Source organism: Pteropus medius, unplaced genomic scaffold (genome assembly GCF_902729225.1).
Source record: "Pteropus medius unplaced genomic scaffold, Ma_sr-lr_union100, whole genome shotgun sequence".
NCBI lineage: Eukaryota > Metazoa > Chordata > Mammalia > Chiroptera > Pteropodidae > Pteropus > Pteropus medius.
In genome coordinates this window covers 6,139,024-6,163,695 of record NW_024344374.1, presented here as the reverse complement: position 1 = coordinate 6,163,695, position 24,672 = coordinate 6,139,024, and the positions used below count along the sequence as shown (strand labels likewise).

At 40.9% G+C, this 24,672-nt stretch overlaps 1 protein-coding gene and 1 pseudogene across 8 annotated transcripts in view; both read left to right on the top strand.

The window, feature by feature from the left end:
* The window catches only part of SUSD1 (sushi domain containing 1), a 189,126-nt gene that overhangs the window by 83,605 nt on the left and 80,849 nt on the right, over positions 1–24,672 (top strand). For 3 of the 8 annotated variants that reach the window (XM_039870715.1, XM_039870711.1, XM_039870714.1), the window contains exons 13-16: positions 914–1,010; positions 2,920–3,024; positions 4,159–4,417; positions 9,017–9,056. In XM_039870715.1, coding sequence (XP_039726649.1) covers positions 914–1,010; positions 2,920–3,024; positions 4,159–4,417; positions 9,017–9,056 — 501 coding nt within the window. Of the gene's footprint in view, positions 1–913; positions 1,011–2,919; positions 3,025–4,158; positions 4,418–9,016; positions 9,057–18,464; positions 18,559–18,917; positions 23,351–24,672 lie in introns of those variants that run through there. The other 5 variants (XM_039870716.1, XM_039870717.1, XM_039870712.1 and 2 more) reach the window with 4 other exon arrangements.
* Positions 15,791–15,909, top strand: LOC120608794 (uncharacterized; annotated as a pseudogene).

Below are 24,672 nucleotides of genomic sequence, written 5' to 3'. Positions count from 1 at the left end.
TGACAGAGTTCAGGGCCAGGGTTGGGGGCATTCATATTTTATGCTCTTCCTCGCTTCCTCCATCCTTCCCTCCTATAAATCTCATCTACTTGATAGCACCGTTGAGAAGATTAAACAAGATAAGACATACAGGGCACATCTAGTGCATTTGGTTTGTGCTCAATACACCCAGGCTGTGTTCCCCGCCGCGGCAGAATGGCAGCTGGGGCACGAATGTAACTTCTGGTTAGATGGCAGAACACCAGTGTCAGACAATTAGTGTATTCCACTCCCAGTGAGAAATCTAGTTGCTGGGGAGAACAAGATAAGGACAGAGAGATGTGTGATTGTAAAGGATCTAGAGGTCTAATGTGCTGGTCGTTCCCACCAAATAGGGACCTAGCTACCAAGTAGGGTGCCCACAGCACCCACCCTCTGTCAGTGCGAGGGCATCACTTTTTAAAAAAAAAATTTACGGTAAAATATATATAACATAAAATATACCACTTTAACCATGTTTAAGTACATAAACTTATTTGCATGAGGGACATTCACAATGTTGAAAACCATCACCACTATCTATTTCTAAAATATTTTCATCACCCCGAACTGAACCTCTGTTGACCATTAAGCAATAACTTCCCATTCCCTCCCCACCCCCTCAGTCCTTGGCAACCTCTAACGTGCTTCTGTCTCTATGAATTTGCCTGTTCTAGATATTTCACGTAAGTGGAATCGTACAATGTACATCCTTTATGTGTGGTGTATTTCATTTCACGTGTTTTCAAGATTCATCCATGTTGTAGCATGTGTCAGAATACGCGCATCGCTTCTTACATTAAAACTTTCCTTTTGATGGCCCCATAAATGCCACTTCTTCATGCTTCTACTTGTTCTAATAATACCCTTTGTTTACTTTTCCATGTGTTTTCAGAGCCTCCCCTTCCAGAAGTAGACTTTTTCACAGTGCATGGAGGGCCTTTACCACGCCTGAAGCTGAGGACGGCCAAGGAGGAAAATGGACCTATCAGGTCAGTAGCGGCCCCTTTCCCATGGTTGCTCAGTGATCCTCACAGTGTCTTGGAAACTGGGGGTGGCTGCACTTGAATGGCTGGGGCCATGCAGACAGGGCCCCTCTTTTTTGTTTCCTTGGCCACACAGACTGGGCCTTTAATCCCAACCAGCACTCTCCCAAACAAGTAGAGAGACTTCTAAAGGTCCAGAGACAAGCATTTGGGCAGCTTAGCTTAAGAAATTCCTTTGGTCACTGGACGAGCATCGATTGGGTGTCCGTGACATGTCAGGCCCTATCCTTTGCACTCACATCTCCATGTATATGTTAGTGATGATGGATCAGTGGCATTGTTTCATTTACCAAAAACAGAATATATTTTCCTTGACTTAAGGATGACCTTTGCGTGTGTGTAGTGACTTCTGAAAGGGTCATTGGATAATTCTTTTAATTCATTCATGTATTGCATTATGAGCAGGACGCTGCATAGTTAACAAATGCTTCTGGGATTCCAGATAGTAGTAGGATGGAATTAACTTATCTCAGTTGGAGGACTGCATTATGTTCAATGAAGCATTTTAGTTATAATGGTCACGGTAGGATTAAGAAAGCAGAATTGTTCCCCTTTTCAGAGGAAGGTAGAGATTCTCCTGGAGAGATAAGCAACTTGCTCATCTTGCTAACAGAACCTTGCCACCATTGATGTAACCTACATGGCATGGCCTTATGCCTCTCTTGACTTGTCAGTCTAATGACCCTCCAATACAATCAAGGTAAAAATAAATGTTAGATATTATTAAAAAAAGAACATCGGGAAATATTATCTGTGTGTGCATTTATAATGAAACTTAGGCTTTTTTTTTTGTCTTTCCATTAGTTTAAGTGTAGTAAACTGAACTTAAAGGTCTTTCCAGGAATGGATATTGCCTAAATTGTTATGTTTCTTGATTACTGACAAGTGACTGGGAGGCACTGTAATTCTGTTGCTATAAAGAATCACTGTGATATCACTGCCTCAGAGAATTTGCAAGAGCAAATGCAACATTTGGATCAAATAATTACGTAAGGCAAAAAGAAGAGCCAAATGACAGCCTATCCTTGTGGCTTGCGCAGGCCAGTGCCTCCAAAACAGGAAGTGGAGATCTGTGAGTCATTCAGGGAGGGTGGTGGTAAGGACGAGGGGAGGGAGGAGTGATGTTCCAAACAGCTACAACTGCTTCTCTGACGTCATCTGGATTAATTGCCAACAGGCAAGTGGGGTGATTTCCTCCGCCTGACTGCTGTACCTAGTTTGAGCTGGGTGTAGCAGCTTTGCCAGTGTGACAGGTATGAACCTGCTTTGTGGATTGTTAGGGGGCAGTGATTTGGGGCACATGGTGGAGCAGGGGCTCTCGGACCAAGGCTTTCTTCCTTAGCTTGGTGATCTCGGGTGGACTCTCTCAACGGTGGTGTCTCCCACCCTTGCCAGATTACAGGAATCACCTGGGCTGCTTTATCAGCAAGACAAACTCTCAGATTCAACTGCTGGAGATTTCAATTCAGTAGGGGGGCTGAAAACAGGTATAATTATCAAGCAATTTAGGTGATTACGATCATGCTAACCCGAGAGACTACTTTCTGTCACGTGAATGGTGCCTCTAGTGGGCAATGTACAGAACTAAATAGTTCAGGTGAACCTTGAACTTGGACTCGAACACCACCACCCACATGGAAAGACGAGAAGGATTTGGAGATGTCCTTATGGACAGGATGAAGCTGCTGCAACGTTTACTTACCTGCGGCCATGATTCATGGAGATATGTTAAAGTTCCCAGGGAAGTTTGTTGCTGCGAGTGTTTCCTTGTAGGCAATAGGTGCTTAGTAAATGTTTACTAGTGGAGGCATCGATAGCTCATTGCCCTGCAGGTTTTACTTTCTCCCTTTTGCAGAAAGCCCTTTGCTGACAGTGAACACAGACTTTGTGGAAATCAGGGCACTGAGGACACCTATGATGTTTGGGATGGAGACTTTACAAATCCTACACGTACTTGGCGGTGGGGGGAGGGCTCCCTTTTTGTAACCTAGTGACTTATGGAAAGCAGGAGATGGGGCATTAGGTTTGTGGAACAGAAAGTGTATATTTACTGGTAAAATAGAATTACGTGGCCTAATGAGTTTTGGAAATCACCCTAATCATATTTGGTGCTGATGAATGTTTGTCTTCTTTACTGAAATTTTAATTCAAGTAACATTAGTGCGGGTCAATCACAGCCAAAGGCCTGTGTAAGGACTTACAAAGATACAAGAGTTAATCATTCAAATCCCTGCTATCGAGCCTGAAAGAGAAAGCAGATGTTCAAACACTGATTACACCAGAGGCAGGAGATATGCACTGAGTAGATGGTAATTAAAAGGAAGACATGGTTCATTCTCAGTGAAATTTTATTCTTAGACTTCCTTTCATTGACAGGTTTTCTATCTGGGGTAAATAATAACAAGACCCATGACAAAATGACAGCTGATTGCTGATGTGTTTCTATGTCCACAGTTAGGAAACAGTTTCACAGCATACATGTGACATTTTGCCTTTCTGGCTATTTCAGGATATTGTCAGACTAGGTTAACTCATGGTGACTTTGGACTCCTTGCTTCTCAGTGATTTGACATGCACTTTGGTATCAGTTCATGAACTGCAGGGATCACATGAGTTCCATGTGAGGTTACCATGTGATTTCCTGGAGCCTTTTTGCAGACTTAGTCTATTAACTCTTGCAGGCAGGCAGCCTCCACGCGACTGCTAAACCCTTTCCACAGCTGGGCTTTATTTGCCCACATGAAAATCACTGATTAGATTGACTTAATGACATGTATGCCCAGGGAAGTGATGAATGCAACAATTTCTCCTAGATAAAGAGGATCTTCTCGGCATCCACTGGCAGCCAGAACATGAAGAGACCCCTCTGCCAGTGTCATCTGGCTTTAACACTGTAGGTTAAAACTGGAGTCACTTTACTATTGGAGCTGTCAGACTAAATCTCACATGGGTGAGGACTTTTTTTTGGTCCAGTGTTGTATCTCCAGTGCCTAGGAAGGTGTTTATCTCATAGCAAATGCTCAATAAATATGTGTAAATGAATGAACGAATCCCTTAAGCAAGAGTCTGATAGAAATTTTCTCTTTCCTTCCAGTTCGTACCAGGTGTTAGTGGTTCCCCTGGCCCTCCAAAGCACATTTTCTTGTGATTCTGAAGGGATTACCTCATTCTTTAGCAACACTTCTCACACTGATGGATATGTGGCTGCAGAACTACTGGCCAAAGATGTTCCTGATGATGGCATGGAGATAACTGTTGGAGACAGGCTATATTACGGGAAATACTATAATGCACCCTTGAAAATAGGGAACGATTATTGCATTATATTACGAATCACAAGTGAATGGAATAAGGTATATTTCTATAAAAGCTCTTATGAACTATTTTCTTCTTCACATGAAATTTGAATGTTTGAATATTTGTTTCCAAATATTTGAGATAGACACTGCATGTAATAATTATAAGAATGTGTTGAATACTTTGCCTTTAGAAAAGACAAGCAGGCAAAACCTTTATGGGGAGGTTGATAGTCTGGACTTCCTGGGGGACCTGGTTAGAGCTGCATTAGGACTGACCTGGTTTTGGTTCCCCCTCTTAAGCCTTCACAAATGTCCTCATTCTACTGCACTGCTGAAGCCTGAGTCGGAGAGGAGCATCTCTGTCACTTCCATGTACCCCTGCCGGGCTGCTGCCTCCCCTCATTCTCCTGGAAGCATGAGGGAAAGGCAGATTAAGCTCAGCACTGCCCACTGCCCTATTTTCTGCTTCCATCACTTCCTTAGCTATTGCATAGGCTCTACGTTCCTCTCCCCTGTCCTTAGAAAGGCTATGTTCTTTCATGGGACTTAGAACTGAATATTCATCACATAAAATGTAAATATAATGAGCTGGACAAGTAGAATAGCAAGAGCTGGATCAGTCAGTCCGGGATGGAAGATCTTCTGGAAGAACCATTGTGATGGTTGCCCTAGGCAACCATCCGTGAGTTGGGTGTGTAAATTCATATGGGTTGGTAATTGAAACCGGAAAAATTATATTAATATTCATAGAAACATCTCTCGACTGACGACTTTGAGCCATTCTGAGTGAAAGGTTGGACACATACTTAAAACCGAAACACTATTAAATTCTGTATAAGACATGAGTCTAAAGTGCTGTTATCATGCTTGATATAAAACCAATGGGTACTTTTAAGAATATTTCCAGTAGCAAAGAGGTCTGGTAGTGTTTTGTGACAATAATGTAGGAATTAATAATTGGAAGATTAAAACCCAGAATGTATTGCCTTGAACTTGTTCAAAAGATATTTATGGCTTAGACAAGGCCTTCTTGCGGGAAAATTACCTGGAGATCCTGGTTTGGCGTTTCTAGCCGTAGACACAGCACCGGCCATACAAAATGAGCACAATTTAGAGATTGGTCAGGGAGCTGCTGTCCCAGATTGAGACTTTGGTCTGGAAGAGAGTATTCGTCAGATTGGGCTGCTGTTACAAAATACCATAGATTGGGTGGTTTAAACAAGAAATATTTATTTCTCACAGTTCTGGAGACAGGGAAGTCCGAGATTAAAGTGCAGGAGAATTTGGGGGCCCTCCTCCTGGCGTGCAGACAGCAGCCTCCTTGCTGCATCTTCACATGGTGGAGAGAGAGCGAGCTCTGGTCAGTCTTCCTCATCTCGTGCGGACGCCAGTCCCATCACAGAGGCCCCACCCTCATGACCTCATCTAAACCTAATTACTTCCCAAAGACCCAACCTTCAAATACCATCACGTTTGCAGTCAGAGCTTCAACATATGAATTTTGTGGGGACATAAACATTCAGTCCATAACAGAGGGAATGAAGTGGGAGATCAGGGTAAGAATTCTAGTTTATAAGAAACTTTCCCGTGATGTCATCGTTACCCATTTTTCCTACAACTGAGCAGAACATGCGCTCATTCTCTGAGGTGCTAAAGGGGACGAAGCAGCTTTGAAAAAATAATTATATTTGGACTTGCATATTTGAATTGCAATTACTTCCCCCGTGGGTTTCAAATATATTAGCGTTACAGTCATTTAAAGTGGGCAGTTCTGTGGTTTGTAGTGTGTTCACAACGTTGTGCAACCATTACCGCCGTCTAATTCCAGAATATTACAGTAGTAATTTATTTTTAATTGCAGTAAAATACACATAACAAAATTCATCATAACAATTTTTTAACTGCACAATTTAATAGTATCAAATACGTTTACATCGTCATGCAGCAAATCTCCAGAACTCTCTTCGTCTTGCAAAACCAAAATTCTTTAGCCATTGAACAGCAACTCCCCAATCCTCCCTCCCCATAGCGCCTGGCAATTACCCTTCTATTTTATGTCTCTATGAATTTGACTACTCTAGGTACCTCATATAAGTGGAACCATACAGTATTTGTCTTTTTTCGATTGTTGTATTTCGTATTTCACTTAGCATAACATCCTCAAGGATTATCCGTAACATGCGTCAGAACTTCCTTCCTTTTGAAGGCTGAATGATATTCTGTTGTACGTATGTACTGCATTTTGTTTTTCCATTCATCCGTGAGTGGACAGTCGGGTTGCTTCCACTTTTTCGCTATTGCGAATAATGCTGCTCCGAATATGGGTGTACAGATCTGCCTTTAAGTTCCTGCTTTCAACTTTTTGGAGTATGTACCCAGAAATGGAATTATTGGATCATATGGTAATTCTATTTCTAATTTTTTAAGGAGCTACCATACTATTTTCTATAGCAGCTCTTTATGTACCATTTTACATTCTCACCAATAGTGCGCAAGGCTTTCATTTTCTCCACATTCTTTCCAGCACTTGCTTTTTTCTGTTTTGATGATGGCTGTCCTAGTAGATGTGAAGTGGTATCTCATTGTGGTTTGGTTTATGTTTCCCTAATGATTAGTGATGTTGAGCATCTTTTCATATGCTTTTGACAATTTGTGTATCCTCTTTGAAGAAATGTTCATTCAAGTCCTTTGCCCATTTTTAAACTGAGTTATTTATTTCTTTGAGTTTTAGGAGTTCTTTAGCTATTAATCCCTTATGAGACAGACGATTCACAAGTATTTTCCATTCTATAGGTTGGCTTTTGACTCTGTTGATAGTGTCCTTTGGTGCACAGAAATTCTTAATTTTACTGAAGTCCAATTTGTCTTTTTTTTTTCTTTTGTTGCCTGTTCCTTTGGTGTCATATCCAAGAAATCATTGCCAAATTCAATTTTATGAAGCTTTTTCTCTGTATTTTCTCCTGAGAGTTTTAGGTCTTATATTTAGTTTTGATCCATTTAAGTTTTGTATTTGTTGTTAGGTAGGGGTCCCACTTCATTTTTTTTTTTTTTTTTGCATGGATATTTAGTTTTCTCAGTACCATTTGTTGAAAAGATTTTCTTTCCCCATTGAATGGCCTCAGCACCTCTGTCAAAAATCATTTGACCATATATGGAAAGGTTTATTTCTGGGCTCTCTATTCTGTTCCATAGGTCTTTATGTCTGCCTTTATTCCAATATCACACTGTTTTGATCAATAGTTTTGTGAGTAAAATTTGAAATCAGGGAGTGTGAGTTTTCCAATTCCCCCATTTTGTTTTTCCTCTGTGTATCTGTCCCAATAAATAGCATCACCATTCTCCCAATTGCTCAGAGAGAAATCTAGGGGTAATTTTTATCTTCTCTCTTTATCTTATCTGCTTGTCTAGTCTACCATCAAATTGTATCAATTCTCTCACCTTAATGTCATTTAAAATCATCCTTCCCTCTCCTTCATTAGCACTGTTAAGCCTTTGACATCTCTTGTCTGAATATCAATTTTTGAACTCCTTTTCCTATCTCTTATTCTGCCTGTTTCCTTCCTCCATATTATTGCCAAAATGAATTTTATAAAATACGTATCTCATCAAAGCACTTCATTTTAATGAGCTCCCTTCTTCACCTGGCTCTGCTAATTTCTCTCCTCTAATACACTCAGTTCTCTACTAACTGTCTTGCTATTTGAGGTCTTTTTTTTCTTCTCCAATGCCTTGAAACATGTCCTTCACTGGTTACTCTTGCATATTATCTTTCCTTAGATAGACTTGATGCCCTTAGCATCAGGCAAAATTTAGTCACCTTCAAAACCTTATGCCCATTTTAAGCTTTTTCCCAGAATTTTTCAGTGGAAATATATTATTTTCAGTTTTTAATAAAATAAAAACCAGAAGGCCCAAGGTTGTCACTTGAAAGAATCTCCACTGAAGTTGGAGGAATCTTTCTCAAACTCCTGCCATTCAGTTTCTTCTAGGGAATATTTTGCTGAATTTTATCGTAGACAGTAATCTCAGCGTTCCTAACAGACAAATATGCATAAATAACAGTGGGGGAGAACAGGAGAAGGTATTTCATTCCAATGAGTTTCCGAGTCTCTTCTACCATGGATGAGCTTTCATACTTGTTCGTTTTGCTTTCTCCCTTGTTCTTGGGTACATTTTGAGTAACTGAGGTTGCTAGGTAAGTATCATCTAGCTAGGTGAAGCATTATTATACACCAGGACTTCACATAGCCTTGCCTGTCACATGAATCACAACTTTTTCCTGAACCTGGATGTGACCTCAGAACTTTTTCAGCATCGTTCTCTAGGCAGTCAATGCCAGTTGCTCAGAGGTGACAAGGGAATGAAACTTATTGCCATTCCTATTGTTTACCCACAGTGTGTGGCTTCTAAGACCTGTGGAAAGCTGTAGAAGTGATCCCTGGGGTCACTCATGTCCCTGCTACCCATGTCAGTCCCTTGAACACTTGGTGATCATATGGCTAAGCTGTAATATATTAAAGCTAAATGAGACTTCAAAGATCTTGTAGTCCAAATTAAGGGATAAAACCCTGAAACTTGGAGGGCTAAAACATGCTATTTAAACTGACACCATGTGCCATCTAGTTAAATGTATTGCTGTCTTTTCCTTCGCAGGTGAGAAGATGCTCCTGTGCAGTTTGGGCGCAGGTGAAAGGTAAGACCATTTTCTGCCTAAGAATGCTGTCCTTATCTCTATGTCCAATCCGCAGCATCAAGTGTATGTTAATGAGATTTCTTCTGAAATTGTCATGAGTGACAGAAGCCCATCTCATAGTAGCTTAAGCAAATAACCACAGCTGAAAAGGATGGGGGAAGGGAGCTTATGGCATCCGAACAAGAGCAGCATTCCGTGAGTGGGACTCTCTTTTTATCTGTGTCTTATCTCTGCTCCATTTCTAAATGTGAGTTGGCCTCATTTTCTTCGACTGTCAGCCATGCGGTAGGGAGGGCTGGACACCAGCTGCCCCAGCTTAGCAACTTCAGTGGGAACAGAAAGTTTTTCAACTCAGGGAAAGAGTCTTTTCTCCTAGGCTATGTGACTGTTCATTGGATGAATCGCTGTTAATAGGAGACGGTGTGTTATGATCAGCTTACCTTGGGTTTTGGGCTTACTCATACGGTTGGTTGGGGGCAGACAACCCCCACCTGGGTTGCATCGAGAGGGAGCATGATCCCCATCAGGGACAAAGGCACAGAAAAACATGTTGGCAGACCAACAGAAAGATATACAAAAGTCTACCATTTTCAACCATTTGACTGCTCCGTATGTGCACACACATACACATACACTATTAGGAAAGACACCCTCTATTAAGAAAGTGAAATTGTCCTCCATACAACCAAAAATGGAACCTTCATGGAAGATAACTCAAAGGTAGGCCTGTTACTGCCTTCGGCTCCAAGACCAAGATTCCTGGGCATGGTTTGTTCTTCTTGATCAAATCCAGATGTTTTTTTCTCATGGTCTGTTTAGCAATTCATGACTAAAAGCCATTCTCAAACCACAATGTATAATGTGAAAAGAAAAACAAAAGTACTTTTGTTTAGAAAAGAGGAAAAGATAAACTACTGCGCAGCGGTCGGGGGGCATAACAATGACCACATCCTACTGGACAGTAAAAGCAAGCATCTCCGGTCCTGGCGGCAGAATGTGTCACTTGATCCGTCAGTTGGGCTGCCTCAGTCTTTTCTTGGGTCACCTCACAGGAAAGTACCCTTGTCCATTTCCTTGAAGCCGTACCTAAGAGATGCGGCGGGCAGGGGCTCTGTTGAGTGCTGTACAGTTTAAACCTTCTGCTTCCCACATGCAGTTTTCCAGGGGAATTGCCTTAGAGATTGAGCAATGACAGGTCCTTGATCACCAGCTGGGATTTCCCTGGCAGTACATTTCTTTAAACCAACAGGCAGCTAGCCAGTGGATTTGATTCCCAGGAATTCCATTAGTTTGTAGCCAATGCCAGAAATCTTGTCAAGTTTATGACCTTTGAATCTGGACGTTTTCTTTGTGGTTTGTGAGTCCTAGCAACAGCTTGAGGAATTCTGCCCTTAGCCCACAGTATCAGTTTAACCCTTTACATCCTGTTGCTTACTCTGGAGCAGCATAAAACAATAGACTGGGGTGGTGAGGAAGAGCTGATATAACCCTGCTTCCAGGAGGATTCCAGTGGATGGCATTTTACAATGGGGTGTTTGTTACCCTGTCAGTAGAGGGTACTTAACAGGAAATGTTTGGGAGGGACCTGGGGAATTGGGCTTCCTTCATTAGTCTGCTTGTGCCCTAATCTTATTTCCCATCTTTTTATTTCCACTCACACCAACTTCAACAAGCATAGAGGACTTGGGCAAGACGTAATACCTTATCGTCAGCCATTTTGGATTGCGGATTGCCAGGCAGTGAGCTCCCCTACAATCTCCAGCATTATTGCTTTATTGAGATATGATTGGCATAACATTGTATAAGTTTAAGGTGTACGACATAATTATTTGATATACCTATATATTGAGAAATGATTACTACAGTAAGGTTAGTTAATACCTCCATCATCTCACATAATTGTTATATATATGTATTTTTTTCATGTGAGAACATTTGAGATCTCCCAGCAACTTCTCAGTTTATAATACAGTAATGTTAACTATAGTCACCATGTTGTGCCTTAGATCCCCAGAACTTAGATCCATATCTTCCCATTTCCCCTGCACCGCCCCCCTCCCCCCACCAGCCCCTGTCAACTACCATTCTATTCTCTATTTTGATTAGTTCAGTTTTTTTAGATTTCACATGTAAGTGAGATCATATAGTTTTTGTCTTTCTTTGACTTGTTTCACTTAACAGAGATGTGTGCTATGACATTTCTGCGAGCAGGCAGGCTAAGCTCCCTTTATGGGAGTTTGATGAAGTCCACAAGAAACAACTACACATTCCAACATTCGGAGATTTTCCTGCCAATTCATTCCCTACAGCTCTACGGGTGGGAATGGAATTCTCACAAGGAAAAGAGTGCTTGTATCAGAAGAACGGAGATGTGCAATTATACCAGATAGGCCCAGAAGTAATAGCCTCTGGAATCTACTGCTTTCAGTAACTGTTTGGGATGGTTGGCAAACACTCAGACTGGATAGAAGAAATGGCCAAAGGCCCGGCTCCATTCTACTGTGATTAAGTTAAACAGGAAGGATTTTGCTTTGGAAATATCTAAGTGACTTTCGGCAGTGCCTTTTTCCCCCTCTCAAATCAAGAACCAACATTGAAAGAGAGCTTGAACCTTTGAATTCAAACTACTGGAGAGCTCTGGGAATAGTAGAAAACTCACGGTTATGTTGAGAGTCCGAAGGTAATTCTAGTGCATGTTTATCTATGTACATAACTTACATAGATAAATGTAAATTTGTCTGCGTTGTGCACTAACCTCTGGCAGTCTCCTTTTGTAAAAAGGAGAGATTGTTCCGGTTCGCTTATGCCAAGCAACAGCTTATTCTTGCCTTTGCCCAGTCATAAATGATGCTGAAAGAGCTTTGCGATAGTTACAAGGGAACCAGCAGTTGGTTGGATGGGAAATGCAGAGGCCTGAGCTTCCTTGCCCGAGTCCTGCTACTAATCGGCCTAATGTCTTTGAAATTATATTTAACTTGGCTGATTCTCAACAGCCTCTTTCTGAGATCTCTGCGATGACTTCCAGCCACAAAGTACGATGAGTCTGTGATTTCTTGAGTCACAAAGTGAGGTCACTTGATATATGCGAGATGACAAACTGTAATCAGGGAACATTCCTCAGTCATAGGCAGAAACCTCTGAGTCATTCGTGACCACTCCTCTTTCTCTTTCAGCCCACATTTTGCACCTCAGGCACGCCTCTCTCATTTCCATTTGCATGTTTACTTCCTGAGCATAGGTCTTTTTATCTGTAGCATGGTCGACTGGCAAAGCCTCCTAGCTCATCTCCCATTACAAGTGTTCAGGGTTTCTCTCTCCACGCCGGCCTGCACGCCACCGACTGACTCATACTTCTGAACTGCAGTGCTGATTTTAGTATTTCCCCTGACAGTTCTTCCATAGTTCTCCATTACTTTTCAGTCTGCTTTCTAAGGCCTCAGTCCGACACCAGCACAGCCTTCTCATCGCACCTCTCATTCTTCTCCATGCAAAGTGCTGTGCCAGCTCTTCGCTGGATACGGCCCTTGCCTTCTCTCCTTACCATCTTCGCTTATACAATTACATGCTTGCTTCCACCTGGACTGCCCTATAACCTCCCAGTAATCTCTGCTTATTACAATCCCTCCTGTTCTTCAAGATTACAGTTAAGTGCTGTCTCCACCCTGGAGCTTTTAAAATTTCCTCAGTGGGACAGGATCTCTCTCTCTCTCTCCCTTATCTTTAGCCATTCTGCCATATTTTAGAGCAACTGGTGTACTTGCTCATATCCTTAAGGGAGAGGATTTGAGGAGCTGGAGCAGTGTCCGCCATATATTAGGTGCTTAATCAGAATTTATGGAATTGGGTTGAATGATTATCAGGGAACCAGAAGCATAATTTGATGAGAAATAAAGCATAGTAGATGTGATACTTATCAAATTAAAAGAGCCAGAGATGATTTATATTAAGATATAAGTCTAGTGTGTATATATATATGATATAAGATATAAGTCTAGTGTGTATATGTATGCTATGCATATACACACTCATTTTCAACCTTCATAATTTGATAGGTCGAGTTTTAAGATGGCCTCACAAATTCCTGGCCCCCAGTGTACACCCACCTTCTCTTAGTTATTAATTCAAAGGCTATTCTAGGCGTTGCTATGAACGGATTTGAAGATGTAAGTAAGATCCCAAATAGGGAGATTAACTACATGGACCTGTTCTAATCCCATGGGCCCTTTAAATCTGAGTTTAGACGTCAGAGACAGAGAAAACTGGAGGTTCAAAGGGAGAGATGGATTTAACATAAGGGTTTCTCCTGCTTGTTTTGAAGACAAGGAGTACCACACGACAGAAATGTGGGTGGCCTGTAGGAGCTAAGCAGCCCCTGGCTGGCAGCCAGTAAAATGTGGGGGCCTCAGTCCTATAACTGCAAGGAACTGAATTTAGCTCATGACATGAATGAGCTAGGAAGCAAATTCTTTCCCAGAGCCTCCACAGGGAAATGTAGCCCACCTCGATTTCAGCTTTGTAAGACCCTGAGCAGAGCACTGGTCACAATGTGCCTGAACTTCTGACCCACAGAACTGTGAGCTAATAAATGGGTGCTAGCTGCTAAGTTTATGATAATTTGTTAAACTGCACTAGAAAATAAATCCAATAATGTTACTGATTCATCAGACTTTATTTATCTCTAAATTAGCTTTCTACTTTGATTTCCTTTGCCACCTCCTCCTCTGCAGGGAATTCAAGTGAAGAGACAGTAGAGTAGCAGAGAGAAATTTTACACACTAAGTGGAAGTCACAGTGCTAATTATTTGTAGCTTTTAGAGAACAGAATTGTTGCTTTCCGGAAATGGCCCTGGTCATGTAAATTCATGCAAAAATGTCCACAGCCATAGGAAGTCTTCAAGCTGTCAAAAAGTCTAAGAGTAGGAATGGGGCCTTTCGAACGTGCTCTTCTTCAGTATCTGCGATGTTGCCGTTCATGAAGGGATGGAGATAAGCCCAGGGATGCTCTGTCACTCTGCTTGAGTACTATACATCTTCAGGGAGCCACCCCAAAGAACATGGTGGAACCAGCCTAATGAATTTACTTTTTCCAAGATTGAGTCACTGAGAATCTGGGATATAACATGATTCACTCACCTGGGTTTCTAAAAGAGTATCCTACAAGTGATTCAGAAAAACAAGAAGCGTGACTTCATGGCATGGGACTACGGAAGGGCGGATAACCAGAGGACGGCAAAGCTCTAAAAAGTGTAATTCAAATTAGCCAGTTGGAAGTTTTCTCAGTAAGGAGTTAATGAGAGAAGTCCCTGAAAAAGCCCATGTGGCCACGCCATGAGTACTCTCAATTGGATTGACTCAGATTTTCAGAGAGAATGTAGACAAAGAGACATATAACCAAGAACCGTTCTGTCAGCAAGAATCATGCCTGGAGCCAAACCCCACGTTGTGTTACACATAATCAATAAAGGTGACTTTCCAATACTTACATATAGAGTAAGAAGGAGTTAGGCCCACTCTTTAGGGTGAACGGTATCCTACTGGTGGATGGATGGTCAAGAGAAGTTTAGGCTCCCCGGCTCCTACTTTACTTTTGTACTGTTGGCTTGTAAGGGAATATTTGAAATCAAGGGAAAAGCTAAATGCTCTACATCGGTTAGTCTTCCGACCTGGATGAAGCACATTCTAGTGGGTTCGTACAATTTGCAAATGAGATGGATAAACCACTGCAGGTGATCTTGGTGAAGAAGAGAAAAGTGAGAAGATGGGGGATGAACAAAGAACATGGAACTTCATACAAGGGAGAGAGACTTCGCCAAGCATAGATGATGATAACTTGAAGTAAGCACCAGGCAAGATCTTCAAGAGGGGGCCCTGTATCTACCTGGTAGAATAAGCAGCAGTTCCCAGCAGTCACTATGGATGCTGTAAGCAGTTTAGTTCTCTTTTCTTATTGCACAGTCACTAATCAGTCAGGGAAACAGGGCAGGCATAATGTATTTTGACTTCGGCCCACACTTAATAATGTGTTAATGTGGGGAAATGAGGGCCGTGTGTGAGCCTGGAAAGTGGTAGAATGACTATGCAAAGTGTGCTTATTAATGAGTCCATGTCAAATCTAGGAGTATGCAGGACATGAGTCATTGTCGACAGTCATCTTCAGTTCCACATTTTAATCAATCAATAATTTAAAATAGATAGAGGATGAAACTGTAGAGGAAAAAATACAGAGAAGATATTGATGACCAAAGTTTGGAGGAACGCTGGGTGGCTCGGATGAAACAAGCAGTGCAGGAAACACTGGCTTCTTTCCACCTTCTCCGATACTGTGTTTCCTCTAAAACAAACAAAAAACAAACAAACAAAAAACACCTAGTGAACTTAGTACACAAAAATGGCATCTCGATGTTTTAATTCGTATTTTTATTACTTGTAAAAGAACAGTTGATCAAAGATTTATCAATCATCTGTATTCATACTTGGTGTGTGATTTACCTTTTTAAAGAATTGGTTCTTCTCCCCATTGAGGTATTTGTCTTTTCTTTATTAATTTGTAACACTCACTATATGTTAACCCCTTGCTTCTTCATTATTCTAAATATTTTGGCCAGTTTCCCATTTGCTCTTTAAACTCACTTAGTAGTTTCGGAATTATGTGCTTTTCTATATGGTCAGATCTCTTGTTCTCTTATTTCAAGGTTTCTTGCTTTAATAAGTCTGCTTAGAAAATTCTATCTGCTGTCTACGGCCATGCTACCCTGAACACGCCCAATCTCGTCTAATCTCAGAAGCTAAGCAGGGTCAGGCCTGGTTAGTACTTGGATGGGAGACCACCTAGGAGGACCAGGTGCTGTAGGCGTAAAAAACTTTAAAAAAAAGAAAAGAAAAAAGAAAATTCTTACCTGCTTTAATGTTAGATAAATATTCACTTACATTTTGTTCTAATCCTTTTAGGTTTCCATTTAAATCTTTAATCCACCTGGATTTTATTTTGGTATAGAGTATAAGTTCTAGTGATCAAAATTACTCTAAATTATTAAGCAATTTTCTCAACACTAGTTGTGAATAATGTTATTATTTCCTCAATGATGTAAAACAGTACTGAAACAATAATTAACAATAGTTAACATTTGCTCATTGCTTACTCTGTGCCAGACACTTCTAACATGTCTTAACTGATTTATTTCTCACAATAACCCAAAAGTGGATACTATTATTATCATTCCCATGTTATGATGTCATCCTGCAGTGAGGATACCGAGGCTGAATAATTTGCCCAAAGTTACATAGTTAGGGAGTGGTGGTGACCCAATACAGACGTGGACAACCTGACTCCAGTATTCAAGCTTTGAAATTATTTGATATACTTGGGTTTGTTTCTAGGCTTTCTATTTCGTTCCAATGTATTCACCCTTATGCTGACACTGTATTGTTTTAATGTGTAGTAATTCAAATCACACTCTTTTTTTTTTTTTCTTTTCTATTTTCCACAGCTCCTCCTTCCATTTTATTATATGGCTTCTTAAAATGTCAAGACATTTTTCTTCTGAATACTAAAAGTAGCCAAATATATAAGCCAAGTTTTTCCAGACAGTCTCTTGACAACACTTTCTTAGGTAAAGGGATTTGCAGGTGTGTTCCGTGGCTGCTTTTGCTGGTGCCAGCTACCCCGGAGAGTCCCCCAGTAGGACCACTCTGCTCTTAACCTGGTTGTAGGGATCTGAGCGGTGACAATGACAGAAAGATTTTAAGGGTGTGCTATCCAGTATCGTAGTCACTAGCCACACGTGGCTACTGGGCATTTGACATGTATACTTGAAATTGGGTGCTTAAAATAGTATGACTGAGAAACTGAATTTAATTTTAATTAATTTAGATTTAAATAGCCATCTTTCAGGTAGCGGCTACCATATCGGACAGTGCAGATTAGACGACACAAAAGTTAAGTAGCTTGAACTGTTCTCGAATGTGCCTCGGTCACTGCCAGAGAAAGAAGTCATCTATGTTTGGAGGGTCTCAAGTCCAGGGGCTACTATTTGTCTTCTCAAGCCGCTCCCCGCTTACAGTAACAAATCTTTGCTTTTGCTGTTTTCACCTCTTCCAAGGCTGTGCTGGGTTTCCCCAGGGGCAGACTAAGCATATACTTGGGGCATCAGTAAAAGGAGGGTACAGAAAAATGGAATAATTTGATATTCCAACAGTGACAACCACAGCAAATTATTTGTCAGAGTTTGGACTTAGTTGCACTTCTTTACATTTATTCCATGGATTGGTGGTATTTTTACTTTTAATTTTATACATAGTCAACACTCAAGATCTTTTCACTATCTTGTGGCACCATTGCATACAGACCTTTGCTCTTCCAAAGAGGAACTCGAGCTACTATAGCCCGAGGCCCCGTCATTGTCAACCTGTGTTGGAGAGGTCTGGGTGTGCAGCTCTGACTTCTGGGGTGAGGGAATGTGGTCTGCTCTGCTGCAGACAGAGCTGGATTTAGTCTGCCCTGGGAAAGCATGGTGCTGTGGTCAAAGCAAAGGCTCTGGGGCCAGAGAGTTTGGGTTTGGATCCTGGCTCTGTCATTAACTAGCTGGTGACCTTGGGCAAGTTGTTTAACCATTCCATGCCTCAGTTCCTTATCTGTGAAAGGAGAATAGTAATAATAGTGTTCGGTGTACTGCTACATAGTAAGTGCTAAATAAGCGTTTGCAGATTAAAATGAGACCATCAGTTTAGAACATGATGCTCTGATTCAGTCGCTTAGCCTAAATGTGCAACTCAAATGTGGGCGTTTTCCAGTTTATACCCAGGGGTCTCCGGGAGTTGGCATGTGATGCACCCTAAGTAGAAGATACATATGTCTTTCAAAGAGCTTTTATGTCAATTTTTTTTCTTTTATCCTAATGGCAACCTACTGAGCTGAGCAGGAAGGTGCCACCCTCGTTGACATATAGGGAAAATGACAGATGACTCTATCCAACAAAGGATTTGTTTGCTATATTTGACTACTGGAGCTAACTATCATTTTTGGAGCAAAAATCCAAATGGTGTCAGATGGACTCCTTCCTCGGTGCAAAGGAAAACTGCCCATAAAAGTTTATCAAGTGTAATTGACTAGAGAGAGGACCAGCGAAAGCAACACAGTATGCTGCATTCGTATGCTGTACAAGATCAGCTTTTTCATCCCTTGTAACTTGAATGTGTCCTGGTCTTATACTTCCTTTTTAGAAACACCATGAAATTGTGTCTTCCTGAGGCCTTACATCCTCAGGACCAACTCGGGGCTCAGGAGGCTCTCTGTCCATTCTCGGGCTGATTTGTTAAATGGGGCCAAGCTCTGGGTTAAAACGGCATGTGCCCCTTGGGAGGGCCATGATTCCATGTGCTACAAGTTCAGTGTGTGGTTTTGTCCTGCAGATTCGTCGCTCACGCTGCAGCAGATGGTGGGCGCTGGGCTGGTCTCCATGGCTGTTGTGATTATTCTCACGTTCCTCTCTTTCTTAGCAGTGTGGTATGTGAGACTGTTATTTTTGAGAAATGAGTGGAATGGAGGGAGGATGGGACTGGAGTCCTGAAGAACAGCTGGGATCGAGGAGGGTCAAGGAATGTGGGTGGAATTTGTCCTGGGCCCAGCGGATGCTCGGCAGGCAAAGGGCATGAGTAATTCTGCATCTCAGGGTGGAGGGGGGTGGGAGGCCCACCTGCCCCAGGAGAAGAGCAGGATCAGTGATGGATGCTGCCCTGTTTCACACACAGAGTGGTGGCTCAGCTTCCATGCTGCTTCCCATGAGTATGTGTGGGCTGCTCATAGAGATGCATCCTGGGAAAATCAAAGTATGTCAATGGACTCTTTTCCTTCTCCATGTCTAGATTGCAGATGAGCACTACGTGGGGAGAATCCACTGCTGTTGGGACAGATGTTATGACAGCTCCTCAGGTGCCCGCACAGAGGCCCATGCGGCTTCCATCCACATGTATGTGGGAGCCTGCAAACTTTCTCCATCTCCAGCTTGGTCCCATTTCTGGATCCAAGATGGTGACTGTCACTATGGAATTCTCCAAAAGGTGGAAACTCAGGGATTGCTGACATCTTCCCTGCTACACAATCAGTTTTATGTCTATGAGCTTGAGACCCTTGATATACAACATAATATCAGCCACAGGCTACATATTACATGGGCTGGGCCCGTGTTTTCCTCTGAGTGATGCCCAAGAGTCAGCTCCTCTAGGTATTGATCACTGAGAGTCTATGCATCTTCCTAAATAGCATCTCTGTTAATTAATTCAGAGTCCATTCTTTTACAATAAGCAGTGAGAGGGGCTTAAATTTGGGCTAAAAAATAAAAATACAAGCTTGAAAAAAAATAAATTTGGGCTAAAATTTGACTTTATGAAGGAGGTCATTGGAAAAGATAGAGAACATTGACATAGGCAAACTTGTCAAACACTTTAGAAGCAGCCCTTTTCTTGTCATTAACTGACATCTAATTAGAAAGTATGCTAGCCTGGCCACTTCAATAAGTTTCCTGCAATGTCTGATACAGTTCCATTTGCCTTATATATATTCAAAAGCCATAAGTCTTCATGCCAGTAAAAATATTCTGTGAATTTAGACAGTTCTTCTCTTGCATATGAATGTTTATAGCAGTCTTGTTAATATTTTTTTATTACCGAGGGTCTCATAAAAATTCGCTGTGCTTACCTTTAGATTCAGTGACCATGTAGTAACAATGGGTTGAAACAATATCAAGCCCATGGCCAGAGTCCCTGTGTTTACAGGAAAGGAGGACAATGTAGGTGACATGATCATCCCTTTTATCTACACATTAGGTGTGAACAGTCCTGAGCCTACTGTCAATATGCTGAATTTACAGATGGAGTGTAGTAGATTTGACTTTAAAGCCTGAATGAGTATTCTTTAACTTTCCTCCCTAACCATTAGCAGGCAGTATGAGGAATAATCGTCCTATATCCTTTGTCCTTTGCAACTTAGACTACCACGTAGGATCAGCACTTAGACCCCTTCCTGCTCTCATCTCAGGTGAATTACAAGTAGAGCTCTCAATAGGCTAATACGAATAGCTTTCTTCTTTTCATCTTTATGTGCAATTCAAGCTCATACTATTTTCACAGCTCTTGTGTTAAACTTGGAATTATTACAGATTACTATGATTAGTATAGGACAGGGTCTCTGATGAGTAAGGATTTTCCTCAAACCCTCTTCTATCCAAAGAGAAAATCCGAGCCTCTCCCGCTTATTATTTTTTATCATTCTGTAAACACCTTATGTTTCTATAGCTGCCCCCTCCATTTCTAGCTCTAGAATTAACTGCCAAGGAAGCTACCGTTGTCCACATGGGAACTTAGCATAATCGTCATAGAAAAGAAGAAATTTCACTCGCTTAGTGTCAAAGTTTCTGGTTAAAATCACTGACTAAATATTAAGTAAAATATTAAGTAAAATGTACTTCTGGGTATGGTGCAGAAATGTAAAAACAGTCCAGGAAAGAGTACTAAAATAGCAAAAATATGGACTTTGAAACTCTCTCTGAATGTTCCAAATTATAATGCCAAGTTGCTCATTGTTAATCCTTAACAGAAGCAGTTGCCGAGCATTTGCAAACAGGATGTGCCATTTTCCTGCGGTTCTTTTCTAATAGTTTTCTCATAAACGTGAAGATAGCTTTAAGTTTTCTAAATTCACCTGGCAGCTTCACCACAATACTGTCCTTTTCTTTCCCAAGTGGATTCCTGGTTAAGGTGCGGGGCATCTCAGGAGACTGATAGTGGGTCTTCCTGGGAGAATGTGGAGTCCTTCTGTGGAAGGACTGGTCAGGTGGCACCCGGAGTTGGATTTTGAGCACCGGTAAGTAAAGCCAAACCCCTAAGGTGGGGACAGAGGAAAGAAGGATCTTCTCTATTAGCTGTCCTGGGGAGAGTGTGTTGAGGTGAGCACCAAGATCCAATCTCGGGCTGGCTTCCAGGCTGGGAAACAAAATCGGGGGGTTGTCCAGGTATGGAGCAGATTGTTCCCTGGCTGATCTGTGCGTGTGTGTGTGTGTGCGTGTATGTGCGCGCGTGTGTACACACACGCGCGCACATACACAATTTTTATTTATCTCCACCATACTTTTTGTTTACGTGCATTCTTTCATTCCGTCCTCATGGCTGTTCTGTGTGGGGAGGGATTATTGTTTCCCCCATTTTAGAATGGAGAAATGGGTTCAGAAGGCTCCGCGGCTTGACTTGTGGGGCCAAGTCTTCTGATGGCAAGTCTAATCCTCATTCTTGGGATTTGATAGGCCTTCAGCTCATCTTCGGACAGCGCTTTTGGTCCTTGGAGGAGTCAGGCCTTTACATATCCAAACTACATCTCTGTATATGTATATCATCTATATCTGTATCTGTATCTATGTGTAGATATTTAACCAGCACCTTTACTATTATAGCACATATGTCTTTTTACACCTATCTTTTCACTATAAGGTGCTCTCCCACCCCCACCCCCACCCCATCACAGCTAGAAGGAGCCAAACAGATGGAGGTTCATTAAGGGAAATAGTTAACAGTCCACCTATGATTCAAGACCTGAACTTGCAGTTGGCCACTTGAAATAAGACCAGAGCGGAAGTAGTTATCTTGAAAATCCACATTAGCTCAGAATACAATTAATATTTAAGTTAATTTTAAAGAAAGTAAATAAGAATTTTTCAATGCTCCTTTTTTATCGCTCACCTCACATTCTGATTTTCTAAACTTTCTATTTTTCCATTCTGTTCATCTAAGAGAAAACCGGTAGTAGTAGTAGGCACTCTAATAATGTTTTAAGGACCTTTTGCCTACGCCAGCCATTGTTGATGAAATAGGAAGTGCCTGATTATGAAGAGGAAAGATGTGGCTTTTTCTGTGCCCAAGTTTGTGGGGAGGGAATGCAATGAAGCAAATCAATTAAAAAAGGAATGTATGCTCATTGTTTCAGAGGCAGGAGGTGGGGCGGGAGAGAGATGAGAATGAATAAATCCTTTGATGGTGGTGATGGAGTGTGTGTGTGTGTGTGTGTGCGTGTGCACATCCAAGTGTACGCATATGCATACTTTTTTGGCACACTTTTTTTTTTTTTACCTAAATGACATCAAACAATGCATGTAGTTTTGTAACACATTTCTTTCATTTATCAGCATATCTTGAACACATTTTCCTGTTAATCATGATTGCATTGAAAATTTGTACCATAATTTATTTAATCAGTACTCTATTGTGCATTTAGAGTGTTTCCAGATGTTTACTGTTCTTACACAAGTCTGCATAATTGTATGCAGTTATCACTTAGGCTTAATTCCTAAAGCTGAAATTCCTTTCATGTTTAGAATGAAAACCACTATATACATTTCATATTTCCTACATTTTGTCAGATGAATCTTACAGGAAGTTGATAGCAGTTCATACTCTCACCAGCAGAAGGCCTCAACACCATTAGGCATTGTTGATACCTTTAACCTTGATTAATTTGGTAGGTGAAAAATGATGTTTCAGTGTTTTATTTGCATTTTTCTTGACTATTTTTTATGTCGATTGGGCATTTGTAATTCTGTCTTGGTGAACTGCCTTTTTTCTCAGTACTTGGCTTGTCTTTTATTGATTTGAAAAAGCTCTTTGTATCAGTAATTTTCTTAGCTGTCATATATTTTGTAAACAAATTTTCTAGTTTATCATTTCCCTTGATCTTTTTTGTGTCATACATTGCCACACAAAAACTTTAAATCTATATAGTCAAATTTATTAGTCTTTTTCCTTATGTATTCTGCCTTTGGTGCCATGCTTAGAAGAACTTCTAATCTCAATGTAATATAATTCATCAGTTTTAAAAAACATTTAAATATTTAATCCATCTGACACTTATTTTAGCATAAGGGTGAGGTTGGAGAAGATTTTTTTTATTATTGCTAAATCATTTAACCAGTTGTCCTATTAATATTCATTAACTGTTATTTTTTCCCTTAGCGATTTGAATCAAATACTGAATCATATACAAAAGTCTATTTATGAACTTTCTTTTTTCTATTATCTATTTCTGTGTCAGTATCACCTGCTGTAACTGTAAAATAGGTTTCTTTATATCAAGTAAAAGTAAGCTACCATTTTTTCAGTTAATTCTCAGAATGTTCTCAGCTTTCATATATTTATTCATGTATACATATTTATTATACATGAACTAAATAATTATTTGGCCAAGTGCCCCCCAAAATCTTGATATTTTTCTTGGGAATGTGTTAAATAAAGAGTGCTTCTAGCCCAAAACATGATATATGTCTCCATTTAATTTTTTGTATGTCTGTCTAGAGTATTCTAGTTTTCAAGTTACAAGGTAGTTCATGCTTACTTTTTGTTGTGTGTATAGATATTTTATATTTTGATATATTTTGTTTTATCTTTTGTTATCTTGATTCACTACCTCAGCTCCTGCTCCTGAAAACGCACTCCACAGCCTCTTACTGCTAACATTATTGGGGTTTTCTTACCCAGGAAGTCTGCTTTTTTTTCGGGGAGGGGGAGGTCGGAGAGGAGAAATCACATCGTGATGGCTCCTCCAGCATAGTTATTTTCCGGAGTATCTACTTGACCCAGTAAACTCCTCCATCCTTGCCATGCCAAAAGGAGATTGCCCCACCGATAGCTGCAACCACAGACTGGTTTTCTTACCCATCAGACACTTTGTGACTTGCTTCAATGTGGTTCCCACTGTTTTGTCCTGTCGTTGGCCTGACAGCCTCAGCTTCTTGACCCTTAAGTGTCTTATCCTTGGAATCAGATACCAGGCCACTGTGTCTGCTGAAGCTTTAGGGGACACAAATCAAATCCTCTGAGTGGCAGTCCCTTTGAAGGTCCTTTTTCTGGGATTGCACTGAGGAAGACCCCTTCGCCCTTACCATTGCGGGGGCGGGGGGCGGGAGGGGCAGAGAAAATGCTCATCACACCAATAGCTTTCTCCGAAGAACGTCTTTCTTTTGACTTTTGCAATTTAAACCATTTTATATCCTGAGTATTGAACTTTCCAAAGGGTCACAAGACCATTTGGAAATCCTCATTTTAGAATATGGAAGTACTCGCAACCTATTATTTTCTTCTCAGTTTTTTGAAACTTTGATCAAAACAAAATGAGTCCAACTAGAGGTCAAAGGATATGAAATATAGTTCACAGAAAAAGAAATATAAATGGCTCTTAAACATAAGAAAAGATGCTCAAGCTCACTTTTAAGAAAAATTAGCGAGGTGTCCTTTTCATCTGTAAATTTGGGGAAAATCCATAAGTTTAACCTCTTTTTTTGAGGCTGTGGGGAAACAGCTACTCAAACACTGTTAATGAGAGTACAGAATGGTACAACACCTGTGCCATTGTCCAAATGCCTTTGTTCAAACCAGCAGTTCCACTTCTGGGACCTATCCTATGTGTTCAAGTTCAAAATGACTCATAAACAGGGTTATGCATTATGATATAGTTTATAACACCAAAAGCTTAGAAACAGCTCAAATCCTCTCAAGAGGAAACTGGTGAAATGAACTGTGATGCTTCCATGCACACAATGGAATGCCCACAGTAGTAAAGAAGGAACGAGGAAGAACTTTA